This window comes from Xiphophorus hellerii, chromosome 7 (assembly GCF_003331165.1).
Source record: "Xiphophorus hellerii strain 12219 chromosome 7, Xiphophorus_hellerii-4.1, whole genome shotgun sequence".
NCBI classification, from domain to species: Eukaryota; Metazoa; Chordata; class Actinopteri; order Cyprinodontiformes; family Poeciliidae; genus Xiphophorus; species Xiphophorus hellerii.
Window position 1 is genome coordinate 21663203 of NC_045678.1, and position 15564 is coordinate 21678766.

The 15564-nt window shown below is 39.7% G+C and overlaps 2 protein-coding genes across 3 annotated transcripts; both read right to left on the reverse strand.

The window, feature by feature from the left end:
* Positions 1 to 468: 468 nt before the first annotated feature.
* akap17a (A kinase (PRKA) anchor protein 17A) lies at positions 469 to 7122 on the reverse strand. Of its 2 annotated transcripts, none has more exons than XM_032568543.1 (7): positions 6992 to 7122; positions 6223 to 6554; positions 5575 to 5793; positions 5267 to 5479; positions 4209 to 4357; positions 3396 to 3636; positions 469 to 2383 (listed from the first exon to the last, which is right to left on the reverse strand). In XM_032568543.1, the coding sequence occupies exons 1-7, from the start codon at positions 6996 to 6998 to the stop codon at positions 1577 to 1579; spliced, it is 1968 nt and encodes a 655-aa protein (XP_032424434.1). In that variant the 5' UTR covers positions 6999 to 7122; the 3' UTR covers positions 469 to 1576. The 2 variants fall into 2 exon arrangements, with proteins under 2 accessions (XP_032424434.1, XP_032424435.1); XM_032568544.1 differs by having other exon boundaries at positions 6223 to 6564; positions 6992 to 7118.
* A 2658-nt stretch (positions 7123 to 9780) lies between these two features.
* Positions 9781 to 14836, reverse strand: sowahca (sosondowah ankyrin repeat domain family Ca). The gene is made up of 4 exons (XM_032567888.1): positions 14313 to 14836; positions 12957 to 13330; positions 12464 to 12853; positions 9781 to 11817 (listed from the first exon to the last, which is right to left on the reverse strand). Exons 1-4 carry the CDS (start codon positions 14671 to 14673, stop codon positions 11362 to 11364), a joined length of 1581 nt encoding a protein of 526 aa, XP_032423779.1. The 5' UTR covers positions 14674 to 14836; the 3' UTR covers positions 9781 to 11361.
* Between the last annotated feature and the right edge of the window lie 728 nt (positions 14837 to 15564).

Consider the following 15564-nt stretch of genomic DNA (forward strand, 5'->3'; position numbering starts at 1 on the left):
CTCAGATCTGGCAACTTGTATTTATTATGTTGTCTTTATTCAGGTTTAGTAAATGAATGTGCCCAAGTCTTTGGATGTTTTGGCCCATTTATGTTCAAATGAAAGCAAATACTGCAGCTGATAAAATACTGTTGTACCTGGCATTGTCCATTTAAACAGATATAGATTTTTAAAAATTTCATCCTAAACTAATAAATTTCTTTCTGTATCAGTTCAATTTGCTAAAGCATCAAATTTGTACCAAACAGTAACTGCAGCAAAAGATGGTTGTGCAAGTTTAGGATCAGGACTGAATTAAAAAACACACCACACTTTTTCCAAGTCATTTCTACTAAAAATACACAAATAATTTTCCTTCTACCTCACAACTACTTTATGGTTACAGCTATTCAAAATGTGAAGGGGTATCCAAAATGTCAGACATTTTTAACTTTTCCATTTACCTCCCAGTAAAGAAAACAACTTTCATTGAAGTTTGTCAAATTAAAATCTTTATTTTTAACCACTTCCAGTGTGTGCAAGACATGTTCAGGGTGACCCACAAGCACATACAGAAGAACTCTCTTTTCCATCACAAGCAATGTCAACAAAACAAACATCCAGTTTCTTCAAGTTCAGCTGAAAGACCAGTTAAAAAATGTATCCAACACAATGTTTATAGGTAAAAGAAAGGATGAAATCACTTTTCTGTCTGCATTTTTTCATTTTAAACTTTAGAAAGCAGCCACTTATGATAATCATCTGTTGCCTGTAGTGGATTTATCCCCAGTAAAACTGATTAACTTGTTTTAACTTGGACAAAAGCTAAAGTCACCTGACTGAGCCTTTTCTAAAAATCACTTAAATCTTGCAATAATAATAAAAGATGCAGAATCTTTCTCATAAATGTGACATTCATTTTAGCGGCAGTCTGCATTAGTTTTTTTTTTTGTTTTAGGCTCACACCATTAAGAAAACGGTCATGCTCTACGTTAAAACAAAAGCTGATGTTGCATACATTTTAAAATATAAGCTTGATATTTCTGAAACATTTGTTTGCAGCAGAGCAGAAGGAAACTTATAATCCAGCGGTCCACACACTTGTAGGAGGAAAAACATGTAGAGGAGAAAACTGTATAAACTGATTTAAATGAGAATTTGAAACCAATATGAACCTATTGGTGTATTTTCCACAGTTAGGCAATAAGGAAAAAAGAAATACTTGAGAAATTAAATGAAGTGTCTTGAAGACTAGTTTCAGTCAAAAAAAAAAAAAAGAATCTTATATAATTTATGAAACTGTCACAGTTAAACCAGATTATAATACTCTGCTAGGTTTTCTTATTTGAAAATTTTGTCAGGAAATCTCAAACCAAAAAAACAAACAACACAAGTGTACAAAATAAAAATGGTGAATCAACAACAAAGACTTATTTGAACAGCTGGTAACAATTTGGTGATGACGTTTCAAGTTTTACCTATGAAAAAAAAACTATGTTCTGTACATATTTTAAGCTCTTGCGTTCCCTCTGAAGCTTGCTGAACTTCAGGCTCGTGCAGAGAAACGGGAGACGTGAGTGAAGCTGCTCCGCTGCGTTCAGTATCCCCTGGAGTGGCTCCGCCCCCTGCTATCGCTGTGCCTTCGGTATCGTCGGTTGTGGTGACTGTGACTCCTGTAGTCCTTACTCCTTCGTCTGCTGTACCTGGTGTGATTACGCCCTTGGCTCCTCCCCCTGTCGTGGCTCCTCCCACTGCTGCTTAGGCTCCTCCCCCTGCTGGAGCTCCTGCTGCTACTGCGCCTCCTTTCCCGGTGATGGCCGTCGCTTGTCCTGTGACTCCTCCTTCGCCGGCTCGAGCTCCGCCTCTTCCTACTGGAACTTTGGGAACGCCTCCTTCCCCCTCGACTGTGAGAGCTCCTTTCACAGCCTTGTTCCCCGCTGTGCGCGCATCGAACAAACTCTTCCTTCTTTTCATCCCTTCCTCGTCTCTCCTTTGATTGGTTTTTCTCCAGAAGTTCAGATTGCACGGATCTAGACACTTGTTTTTCTTTGCCTTCATCTGTCTTCACCCCATTGACCCGACCCAGGACCCCGAGCATCACATCGCTAAAATCGGGAGCCGCTTCTTTTGTCGGGGGGGCGGCCAGGTCGTGCGGATCTGCAGCCACTGTGCTTTTCTTGATAAGGTTGCAAAGCAGCCTCTCCCTCAGCTCATTCTCCTTCCGCTGGAGCTCCAGCGCCCGCTGCTTCTCCACCTCCACCCGCCGCAGCTCCTGCTCCTGCCTTAGCCGACAGGCCTCCAGCTGCTGGAGACGGGCCAGCTCCTCCTTCTGACGCGCTTGCTCCAGCTTCTCCTGCTCTTTGCGTTCAGCCATCTCCTTCTCCTGCTGCTGCTGCTTTAGGATCTGGGAAAAATCCATCACAAACACAATGAAATCAGAAACAGGAATGTGACGGTTAATCATGTGCAAATATTTATGCAAGACGTAAAGCATGACCCAGCTATTGGCCAAAGTAAAGCCCTGCAGCTCTAATTATACTGTGGAACTGCATCCTTAAAGATGAATCCATACAATACAGTAGGTCTGAATTGATTAACTGTAATTAATTATTAAAATAATCGTCGACTAATTTAGTAACCGATTAATCGTAAAAGGCAGTTCCAAAAAGAAGACAATTTGATGAAAGAAAAAAACAGAGCGGTAATTAAGCCAAAACCTTACAAAAAATATATACATCTTGCTTTTAAGATGAAGAAAATATAACTATAAATATGCTGTACCCAGAACATCTCAAGTGAGAGACTTAGCCTCTCCTGATTAACATTCTGTACAAAAAAACTATTGAGCACCTTTTTCTATTCATAAATTAATTAGTTCATCGAAAAAATTGTGAACAGATCAGCCATACACTGTACTGATGCTAAGTCAAGCAGTAAGGGCTGAGCATTTCACATGTTGATTTTAGAACTATTTTTTAGCTGCAGGCACATCCTTTGCTAAAAGTGATCAAGCGTTCACCACAGGAATGCTATGTTATTATATCTCAGGCAATAAAATGTTTATTTTCTTGTATAAAAAAGGAATTTAATCATTTGTTTATTTGCATTTTTTATGTATTTCTAATATTAAAAAAAACTTAAGCGGATAAATAAAAAATCTGCAGAAGGTGCCAATGTCTTTATCCAATTAATTTTTTTAAAAATCATCAAAATTGTACTAGGTTTCTAGAATAATCGTTACTGCAGCCGTACAATACAGTAATATATAATGTACCCATTTATTACTCTAGTAGCTCTGAGCATTAAAACATGAACACTTTGTCCTTTCTATGGTTAATTACAATGTTCCACACTTCAGCAGCTGCAGTGTAACCACGTGGACAGTAATTGAGAACTGTGCTGCGTTCATTTAGTACCTTGGCTCGGGCGAGCAGCTCAGCAATGAGACGTATTGATTCCAGGTTTCGCTGAGCCAGCAGCAGCCTTCTCTCCTCCATGGCGATCTTCACCTGCAGCTTCTTCTGCTCCTGCTCCTGCTGCCTCTTCACCTTCTTCAGATTCCTCCGCTCCTCCTTCTCCCGCAGCTTCTGCTCTCGCTTTCGGATCCTCTCCTCCTTCTTCCTCTCCTTCTCCTCCTCTTCCATTTCCCTCTGTTTCCTGGACAGATTATCAAATGTCCATGTTTTCCACGGAAAATAATCACAGCTGGAAGTATTTTTTAGCTGTGACTCAAAGGAAAATAGATACAATCATGAACAATAAGACTGCTCTTCATAATAAACAATTTAAAAAAAAATGCTGAGGAGGCGCAGGGGTTAAGCACAACCCACATATGGTAGCCTTAGTCCTCTAGTCGGCTGTCGCAGGTTCAATTCCCGGCCTGGCGACCTTTGCCGCATGTCTTTCCCCTTCTCTCATTACCCTCTTTCCTGTCAATTCACTGTCAAATAAAGGCCACTAGAGCCACTAAAACATTAATAAAAAAAAAAAGAAAAAGAAAAAAAATGTTTACTGAAAATTTTCCTGTACACTAAAAAAGTGAAAAATTTAAAAAACGCTCTTTTAATATGTACAATTTTCAACTTTTTTAGGGTTTTTGTAGTCCTGTCAATGTCGATATTGTAATACATTTTTCCCAACATCTCTGAAGTAGAAAAATAATTTTGTGTTTTTTTTTTTTTTTTGGAGTTCTTATTCTTGATGAACTTCCTCCTTTATTTCCGTCATACCTCTCTTCCTCCTTCCGCCGTTCCTCCTCTTCTTTCTCCCTTCTTTTCTGCTCCTCCCTCTGTCTCTCCAGCTCCTGCAGCTTCAGCCTCTCCTGGTTTCTTCTCTTGATGGATACGTCGCTCAGGTGCTTGCTGGTGTCAAATATAACCTAATTTAAAAAAGAAAAAAAACAGAAAACAAGAAAGCTTCATCAACTAAATTTATTTACCCAGCTGAAATGCAGCATGATATCTAAATGCATCTTGCCCAACTAGTTTATGCTGCTTTTAAATACTTTTACTCAATTTCCGCTATAATGAGTGAGGAGCTACTGTTGGGCACAAAAGACTAATAAAATCATTAGAAGGGCTCTTCTGTTTTGTGCTCATCCTTCTTTAGATTATACAGCTTTAGGTTATGGATTAGAAGACTTGCCTAATCTGATGTTCATTAACTTGGAAATACTGATGATGCAGCTTCACGTCTCATTGCCTTAAAAGGTCTCAAAGCTACATTGTGCCTGACTAGCACAATCCCATTACTAAACCCCTATTTGGCTGCAATGTTGTTACAGCAATTCAGAAACAGTTTAGTGAATGAATAAAGACAAGAAAGTCACATTTATGACCTTGAAGGAGATTGCTGTTGATGGAAGAAACATTCACAATGCTCTCACTTCATTAAGGATGGCTGAGATGAGGAAAAACGAGCAAACTAATTGTCAGGATTTGAAAGAAGCCATGCAGACAAAAGAGCTTACAGAAATTTTTATGATTAAATAACCACCAGATGTAGATGTGCCTAAAGATGAAATTCTTTAATATAGAAAGGTGCAAAACTGATTTTAAAATGTTAATGCCACAATTATCTTTATTTGGTTTAAAAGAAAGTGTTATCCTTGCTTTACTGGTATCTCACACAGTGTAACTTTCCTTGACATAAATGGCTGCTAACCGTAAGAAGGGTAAAAAATCAAATAAAATTCACTCACTGTTATTCTTATGTTTCAGCTTTTAAAGAAAGATTGTAATCAGCAGTTCAACTGACTAAGAAATTATCATTGGATTTCTTCCAGTACCTTAATGTTGCAGGCCACAGCTTTTTCGTCGTCTCCTTTCAGCATCAGCTTCATGCCTCGCAGAGAGTCCATAGCCTTGGTGAAACCGCAGTATTCCTGATACTGAACATAAGCCTCAAAGTTCAGGTGGCCCCCGAAGCTAAAAGTACTGAAGTTCTTGTCCAGCATCTCCTCCCTGTACGGATCCAGCATGGGGATGTCGACATGTCGAACCTAAAAACAACATCGACATATATATTGCTTTAATAGCACTTGATAAAATGTTTCATTTGAAAATACTTTTAGTTCAGTACTGAAACAATCTCCACCTTGCCAAACGCTTGGAATACAGCAGTGAGGACCGCTTCAGACGGCCGGTCCGGGAACTGGCTGTTTCTCTGGCTGAACCAGCGACATGGGAGCCCTTCCAAGTGGATGGTATCCGGCCTTTCTCCCGGCAGAGTCTCATTCATATCCTTGGCGTCACGAAAAAAGGAGTCCCAGTCATGACGTGTGGGGAAATCCACCTTATTTTCTACTGCACGAACCTGAGCAGAGAGAAGCAGATACAGACGTCGAGAAATTCTGGTGTAAAAGCAGCATCATAGCTTCACATAAATTCCAAAAGTGTTAGGAAATATATATAAAAATAGGCAGACAGGTCAATGGATTGATAAATGAATAGATAAACAGATGAAAGTAAGTTTTGAAAAGCTTGTCGTGATTTATGGCAGTAAGAGATAAAACTTTATTTATGTAGCACTATGAAAGACATAGATCACAAAGTGCTGCAAAAAAGTAAAATTAAAAACATTAAACCTTAGTAGCCGTTACTGTGGGTTTACCAAAATATCACGTTTTCCATATTTCACTATTGCAAACAGAACATCAAAGCACAGCTTTGTGAGCAAATGTAGAGAATACTGAGCAAAAGTAACATAAAAGGCCTTTATTGACGCCAAAAGTGTCAGCCTTACCTTGAGGACATCAGTAAACCCGCTGAGTTTTATGGTTTTTCCATCCAGACGGGTCAACAGGCTCTTTACCACGGTTTTGTTTTCCACCTCCCCCTCAAAGCGGATGTAGTCCAGGGTGCTCTTGGAGATCCGCAGGGCTGAAAACTGCTCCGGAGCCACCATGGCCTTCACTCTCTCCATCACCTCCCAGTTGGAGATGCTCTTGCCCGGCAGCTTGAGCTGCGGCAGAGCCACGCTGATGGTCATTTTGGCGATGGGTTTCAGGTACAGGTTGTGCTCGGCAGACAGGCACACCGCCTCCGTGGTGTCATGCACGATGGTGGTGGTCATTGCTGCGGATAGCTGCAAATGTTGAGTTTCAGGTTCAATGCAAAAGGCTCCAAACTACTAAAAAATATATGCAATTTAACGAGTAAACATGGGTCAAACCCAGAGCAGGAAAATCAAGCGAGCTTCCACTTTCATATCAAATAATTCTATAACCTAACTTACCGAACAATATTAGCTCAAATGTAGCTTTAGCTAATCCAGACAAACTCGAGGGTTGAAAATGTAAACAACTATTATACGAAAAGTTCATAAAACATTTAAATATTTAAAGATGTTTTGAGTTAGTTGCGAAGACGGTTAGTGTTTTAACAAAAGGAGTTATTACTTGCTGACACCGGAGCTAGTTAGCTTCTTGTTTTATAACTGGCTCAGAATCCTCAGTTTATTTTTATATTACGGTGCATAAAGCTAGCTGTAACTATTTAGAAGTACAACCTACCAAACATCAGCTACACTCCTGCTAAAACAGCGGCGATACTACTGTAATGCAGCACAGCGAGCCAAACACCGCAGAACAGAAATCACCCATAGAGACTTAAACACAGCACCAAAATGAATGCAGTGCACTTTAACCTTCCGCCGAAACAACGTCTAACAGCGCTGTCACGGCGACTGTGTTTACAAACAGCGACACCACCTGGTATGGTGCAACAGAAATAGTTAAACATTTCCTAGACCGCACATTCTGTCCTTTCTCTAAGTCACTGACATTTGTGTCATGAAGGGGGACAAAAACTACCATAAAGAAAGAGAAGTAAATGAAGCTGTGACAAATCACAAATTAAAAGAATGTGACATAAAATATAACACATGCAGATTTATGTACGAATTATAGCACCTTTTTTTTTTTTTAAATTGAGGTATTGCATTTTCTTAGATAATTCCCTCTGGATTTGGATGCTTTGCAGGTGAAAGGATTCTTGCTTTTAATTATTTGCATTCAAACAGTTTTTGATGGCTCTATGTGTAACCATGGAAACAATCAGGATTTTTTTTATAGCAGTGACCACCTGATAAGAATCCTAAAAGCTCTAATAATACTTGAACAATGACTGCGAATCCCAGAGGAGTTGAAACGGAGGCTTCATGGATACAGAGCAGGTCCAAAAAGCAGAGAGAGAAAAAAGATGAAGTTATAAAAACCATCCCCTCCATTGATCATAATGTCTTTCTAACAGCACAATCAGAGAGACTTAAGGAGTGGCAAAAGCAAATGAGGTGGATTATCACTGCTTGCCAACTTCTTCAGATTTGTTGCAAGACAGGCTGCTACTGGAGATCCTTCCTGCCAAAGCCTCACCATTCACAACAACATTTTGAAGGTACATGAATGATAAGGGTTTCAACAATATTTAATTTACCTTTGGGATAAAAAGAATTATGTTTTAATTTAAATTAATTTAAATGTATATTCAGACAACTGACTAAATACTTTATTCTGCATCCTAAGACAGAGTGTTTTGCCCATTCTTTATTGTAGAAAAGCTTAAGCTCAGCCAGATGGGACAGTGAACATCAGTGAACAAATCTTCAAACATTGCTTCTCTTTGTAGGTTTGCAGTTGTGCCATACTTTTTCTAATTTTGCACAATGGTTTGAACAGTTCTCCAGGAGATGTTCAACACTAGAAGTACTAGGTTTTCGATTTCTCCCCAGACTTACTGAAACAGTGCCAAAAGAACCAACGACTGATGGCTCAAATTAGCATCCATTCTTAAATTGTAAATGTGGTCGTTTACCGTCAGGCCAGAAGGTAGGAGTGTGAATAGTCCATGTTGGGGGTGGGTATCTATGATACCAACAGGAGATCAGATCTCCTGTAGGTAATGCTCTTCAGTCTAGTTTTGAAGCATACATGAAGTGTTTTTGGAGAGATGTGACCTTTTGCAGCTGATGTTGTGCTGCATTATCCAGTCTAAGTCGAAGTCTAAGTCTAAGGAACAATTGTGCAACTGTGAGATGCGTTGAGGCCATTACCAGGGTACTTATAAGGTAATGGCCTTATTTACAGAACAAAAGCAATCCTTCAGGTCATTTGGCCTATCTCTAGACTGCATAGGTAAATGTCAAAGTGGAGTCAACGTGGACTACCTCCAGCACTATGCCTACTTAAAGGACTATAAGTGTAGTGCGCAGAGTGGATTTTTATGTTTGAAAAACCTTCCTTGGCTCTAACTTTGGCTTTCTGGGTTATGTGTTTTATTATATTGCTCTGTCACATAAAATCTGAGAAAAACAATGACAAAATGTAAAACATTTAAGGTGCATGAAGATATTTGAATATCAAATATATGTTCCTGTGTGTCTGATATTTTTGGGGTTTATAATTAATCTGAATAATGTTTTAAATTGTTTTCATAAATCCCTAATTATCTTTTTTACAGTACTGTAGGTCATGTGACAAACAAAAGCCTAAGTGAGCGTTTGTCTCACTAACGACCATTCACACACTAAGCTTTGTATAATGTCATGATCACTGTGGTGACTTGTTCAGCCAAAAACCAGGGAGGAGTGGATGTGCTGGACATGGATTAGTCCTAAAAACCTCTAGGCAAAAAAGTTGGCACAGTTTCCCTGAAAAGATGGCAGAGGAATTTACATAACAGGCATTACTCCCCTTCAGTGTGTGTATATAGGTCAGTAGCTGCAGTCAGACAGCCTCTCTGTTCTGCCCCAATCAGCAGTCACCATTGAACAGATAGGCTGCCCAGAGTTACACTGGATTCCACAGGCTCTTTTCATGATCTCTGGAAGTCTTTTCTGGATTTGGCATACAAAAACAAAATAACATTCCCTCAATCTCATACTGTTTAAAACAGCATACAACAGTATTTGTAAAAACAGAACAGCAGATAGATGTAAACACTCTAAAAAGGCAGAGTGAAAGATTGCTGTGAAAATGTCTGCTTCTGTGCAGCTCACAGACAGGAAGCTGTGGATTTACTGTATGTGCAGCTCCAAAACTGACCCAGAGGGTCATCAGATCATCAATTCTTCAGCACCACAACACAAACACAATCAGTGGCAGCCAGCAGTCAAAGCAGATAAATTGGGTCATTCTTTTGGAAATGTAGGGCTTTTCCATGCCACATCTCTGACCACTTCCAGACCAGTTCTCTCTCTATCTCAGTCTCCTTATCTGATCTGTGCATGGCAAATATTTTATTTAACAGTGTTAGATGTAGTAACAACAACAGGATATATTTCATAAATGACTCGAAACTTGTGTATTAATGTAAACAAATATTGCTTTATTTCACATTTACCAGTCAAACACAACAAGAATGACAGAGTGGCTCTTTAACAATGGTCACACGTCACTGAAGAACTTCACAGTATATCACAACACTGACAACTATTCACAATTGAAAAAGGAGTGAGCAGTACTTAAACTTCATGCAGCCGAGAACCAATTTATGCTCTTCTAAATGAAAAAAAAAACACAGAGTCCTATGATTTTAGTACAAATGCTACAAAATACAAAGAAAACATTCAAGAAATCTGGGTTGTGTCACTGAGCAATTAGGGTTCACATATTTGGGAAACCAATCAGGAGGTCTTCTCAATGCTACTCATCAATATACTGCAAATAAACACATAATAATCAATTGTGTAAATGCAAGGTTGCATTGATAACAAATAGAAGACAATGAGAGCCCCGTTTCAGTACGAAGCCTCTTCCATTAATCACTTATCTGCTTGAGAGCCAGAATCATCTAAATAGTCATTCTGCAAAATTGATTAAACATGAAGCTGCAAATATGTGACATAACAAAATTGTAAACTTTGAACATATGAAGAATTGAAGGTCCAAAAAAAGTCTCTCTTAATGGTGACCATTTGTAGTACCCAAAAACTTAAATAGCTACTAAGACAAAACTAAAAAGTCACTAAAGAAAAAGGGAACCAAAATCAGTGAATGCGAGGTACATAATTGTCAGAAAAAAACACACAAATTATGTGCTCTGTGCATTTCCACACTGAAACCATACAGCAATAGCCAAAAAGAAAAGGAATGTCAATCTCTGTTTGCTTTTTTATTTGGTATAAACTATTATTACTATAATTAATTTAAAGTGAACATAAATGGGAAAAGTTATATAATCAGGTGTACTTTTATGCCTACGGTGGGATGGAGTCTGATCTTTTTAATTTAAAGATAAGACTTAAAACCTGAAACACATTTCAGCTTGTACTAAAAAAACCCAATAACTTCAAAGTGACAAGTGCAAACAAGGAGACTGTAAAATGTTGAATATTAAAATCTGCTACGTTAAAAACATTATAGAACTGTACAAGAAAACTTGAGCACCATCCAGTTACATGGAGTTGGAATGTAGAAACTCCACCCTAAAAATATATTACTTTGAAAACAGAGTTATAGTTTTAGAGAATATAGTGGAGTCAATCCAAACGACTGTTATTTCTCTACATTTTGAGCCGTTTTGAGATAGATCTGCTGGAAAGTAATTTCAGTGTAAAATGTTGGCTTGTGTGATGCTTCTTAGCTGGTCCTAAACAGCCCTTTTAAAAAAGGAGAAAAACAAAAACAGTTTTTAATTAAAGTGTTGCCAAGTGCAATAAAACGCTACATGTACTGTGCTCTGCTACAATAGTGCTCAACAGAAACCACTGCATTATGAACTAAATTAAGTAATTCAAGACAACATATTATTACTATTTCTGTTAATTTCTGCAATATAAACCAAAAATGTTCTGTCTTATTATTTTGAGATCTGACCCGTCAGATTTTAAATGTCAGTATAAATCTTGAATGTATGAAGCTCGGTCTGTATTGCTGGTAGAACTTTATCCAAACAGGTTGGACAGTGGTCTGGCTCTCAGGGGACTCCTGGGCAGCTCTTCTCCTCTTCCTACCTCCCCAGTGTCCCTGAAGGAGGCACTGTGGATGATCTGGGCTCGGTGGCGCCCACGATGCAGCCGGGCATTCAGCCGGCTCAGGGATGACTTCCTCTGCAAACCCCCCTTGGTCTTCTCTGACTCCTCCGGCGTCTCTGGCGGTGAGGTCAGCAGTCGTAGTGATTTCAGGTTGCCCTGGAGGACTTTGGGCAACCTCCAGCCTCTCGTTCTGCTGCTGCCACCATTCGCGTTTTCGGTATCTGACTCTGGTCCAGGTGAGGTTACCAGCCCCTCCCTTTCCAGGTCAGCAGCCAGCAGCGGGGAGAGGTACTGGATGGCTCGTCTCCCGCTGTAATCCCGAGCTTCAGGGTCCGCTTCCCAGTCAGAAAGGAGCACACGAACCACCTGACAATAAAACATCTTCATTAGTCCTTGCAAAAAGTGTTCCAACCACTTACAATGTTTACAAAAATTTTCAAATCACAATCCCAAAATTTCAGTGCATATTAATGGGATAGACCAACACATATAACTGAACTGGGGAAAATAGATACAGTCTGGTAACTCCAGAATTCACCCATCTTAGTAAATCAAGTCCACTTCTTTGTAACTAACGCTAAAGAGAATTTGTCTCATGAAGACCAAAGAACACATTAGACAGGTCAGCCAGAGTTGACTTCAAAGCAAAGTCAAGGTAAAAACAACATTAAACAACATTTGGACACTCTTCAAATCCATTATCCAAAATTGTAAAGAGTACAGCCCCAAATGCAACTTTACCAAGATATGATTGTCCACGTAGGCCAGGCAAGAAGAAGATTAATCAGAAAATGGCCAAGAGTCATATGGTAACTCTACAGGAAAGATTCATAGCATCTTAGTGGTGGCAAGAAGAAATCCATTGCTGAAAGAAAGCCGTTACAAGTGCTGTTTGCTCTTACAAGCCAATGCACTAATTCCAACTGAGCAGACAGACTGTTGGTAATTGTGCAGCTACAGTAAGCTACACTAAGGAAGTGCAACACATGATACCCCACTCCCTGCTACCCACCTGTGTGTGTCCATGTATGGCAGCCAGGTGTAGCGGTGTGTAGCCAGCACTTGATCTTGCGTTCACATTTACAGGTATAGTGTTCTCCTTGGCAAAGTCCAGCAGCTGGGAAAGCAGCTCAGCCTTGCCGTGCTTCGCGGCCCAGTGGAGGCAGGTGAAGCCGGTCACAAAATCTCTTTTGGCAACCAGACTCGGTTCGACAGCCAACAGGGGTTGCAGGCTCTCCCACAGGCCATCTGAGGCGCAGAGCATCCATTCGTGCTCAAGGGGGTCCAGGGTAACAGAAGAGCTGTCCTCGTCTGTGGCCGAGGAGAGGACAGACGATGAGTCGCCGTCGCTCCGCACAGAGTCTCGGATGCGTGAACCACGGTTGATCAGAGACCTCCGAACCTGCCATGTACAGGAAGTTCTCTTTAGACGCTTTCATTTAAAACATGCAAATACAGTGAATGCAACACCAGTAAAACGTTAACATTATTTATGCATGTCTCACATGAGGTGAGCTACTCATCATCAGCTCTATGAAGTTCCTGCGGCTTCCTTTCGGTGTTTGTATTTCCCCCACAGACTCCAGCCCCTCCAGTGCGCTGTCTTCAGACAGGCAGCTGATCAGCATGGCTCGCTGGGATCCTTTAGACACCCGACGTGTCCCTCTTACCACATGGTTGTGGGAGCCAGCAGCATGGGCCTGGTCTAGGTCGTGTGTCCCAATAGCTGGAGCAGACTCTCGCCTCCTCCTGTCCCTCAACCTCACCTCTCCTCCTCCAGCAGTGGTAGGAGTGCCTGATTCGGTGCTACCCTGTGCTGCAGGTTGCTCATTGCCATTTGACTGATGGTCATTATCCAGACTGGTTGAGGTTGATGCTTCTGTAAGACAATCACAATGTGTTATTAAACTGAGAAAAAACAATGGCTTGCACACACAGTGCCCTTTTTTGTGTTTTGTCACATTACAACCACAACCTCATGCATTTTATTGTGAGCTTGTTATTGGAAGTTTTCATCTGTACCATATTCTTTCTGTTTTGGATGATGGACCGCTGGAAAAGGGAATGCTTTAATAAAATGAAACATACATTTGACAGCCATCCTCTTTATGATACAGCAAAACAACGACAGGGTCTGCAGTCAGAATCATTGTAGCAGAGACTACTACAGGAGATTCTTTAATGCACAAAGTCATCAACAATACTTAATCTCCCTCGGATTAATCATGTATTTTAAATATAACAGAAGAAATCCAAAGTATTTATACTTATCTTAGCTGGATTAAGTGTACACCAAATGGATTTGTTTGTACTAATGTTTTTAGGGACATCAAGGAAAATTCACACACTTTCAAGATTTTTATTTGCGAAACCATAACCTTCCAATTTATATTGTTTTCCCCAAATTGCAATGCTCCATCACATTAGATCCCAATGAGAGACGTTTTAGTTTATGGTCATAAATGTAAAAAGGTACAGTAGTGATACTGCTTTTGCAGCTCGCTGAGAATAAATTAAATGAGATTCTTATTCTTTGGATTATTCCTTTAATTTCTTTGCAAGGTTTTTATTGATCGAGAAAATATTGATTCATTTTAAATATTCAACAAATGCTTTACATTTTCCTGAGCTTAAAATAATAAGATAAGATAAGATTTATTTGTCATTGTCATCAACAGATTACAACGAGATTGAGATTTGCTCGACTCGAGTTAAGTTGCAGGTTATGTGTATATACATAATATACAAAGATAAAATAATAACTCCAAGTTAAATAAGCAATCGCCCAGACATTTAGAGGTCATATACAACAAGAATAAATAAATAATAGGTGCCTTTAAATCATATCGCGCCCCCCTCACCTGCTGATTCTCCGTCCTCATCAGGGTTGTCGTTCACTTGTTTGTTGTCCAGCGTCTCTTGTATGTTCCCGTTGCACTCCGCATCAACGTGGCCGTCTGCGTCCTTACGCATCACCGACTCCTCGCAACCCTCGCCATTTAAGCACACAAATTCCACCCCGTTTTCCACTTCCACGAAACCCACGTTGTCAACAATGCCCCTCAGCAGCTCCCATCCCGCCCCTTCTTTCTGCTGGTCATTACAGCCACAAGGAGCTGTGAAATGATCGATCAGCTCCATCTGTCGGACCCTCCCTCCTTTCTCCAACAGGAACTCGTGCACGGCTTGCATCGTGCACTGCTGGGACGCCATCGTCCTCATGAACGTCTCCGAGTGACCGCAGTTACAAATGGCTTAGCGGCATAACAGATTTTCCAAATACACCCATGGTCTTTCTAATTTTGTCGGTTCAGCCACAGCGGATGACAGCATCTCCCCCGCCCTCTCATTTCAATTGCTAGGACCTGTATGCCAAACCCTGGTCAATAGAGGGCGCGCTTGGACATACATGGAGAATGCTGCGTTTGGGTGCTCCTTGCAGATCAGGCTTAAAACAAATAGGAAAGTTCTGTCTGCTGTTGCATTTTTAACAAATGCAAAGAAAGCTTCCTTACCGAATAGAAAGAACACCGAACTACGTTAAACTAATTTTGATTAATAATTTTTGCATACTTTTATCTTATGTGCATTTCAGTAGACGTAATTGTCCTAATTGAGACATAAATTGCTAACATCTGCAGATTAAAATAGTATGCCAAACCAAGCCAGCTTTATTTACAGAAGGACGTTAAACCAATAGACACGTGATTTTGTAAATAATGAAACAAATTAATAAAGGATTAGAATTAAAATAAAGTAAATGTTTTTAAATTAGGAATAAAATAGTTAAAAAGTACAATAAAATACAAGAAAAATTAACGAGAAAACATGACAAAAAATAAATAAATAAATAAATCAAATTAACAATTTTAACAGGATTAAAGCCCAAAAAGGAAAGTTGAAAAATAGTCAGCTAAAAATGAATTTAAACGCATCTTCAATCCGAAAATGTACAAAACAGCATAATTGGGCCATCATTATTTTATTATTTTGTTTAAAAAAAACAACAAACAAACAAAAAAAACAACCACACAGACATTTTGTGAGGTGTTAAATGTTTTCTTGTTTTTTTTTTTTATTATTCTTTGGGGGGCGGGGAGGGTTTTAGATATC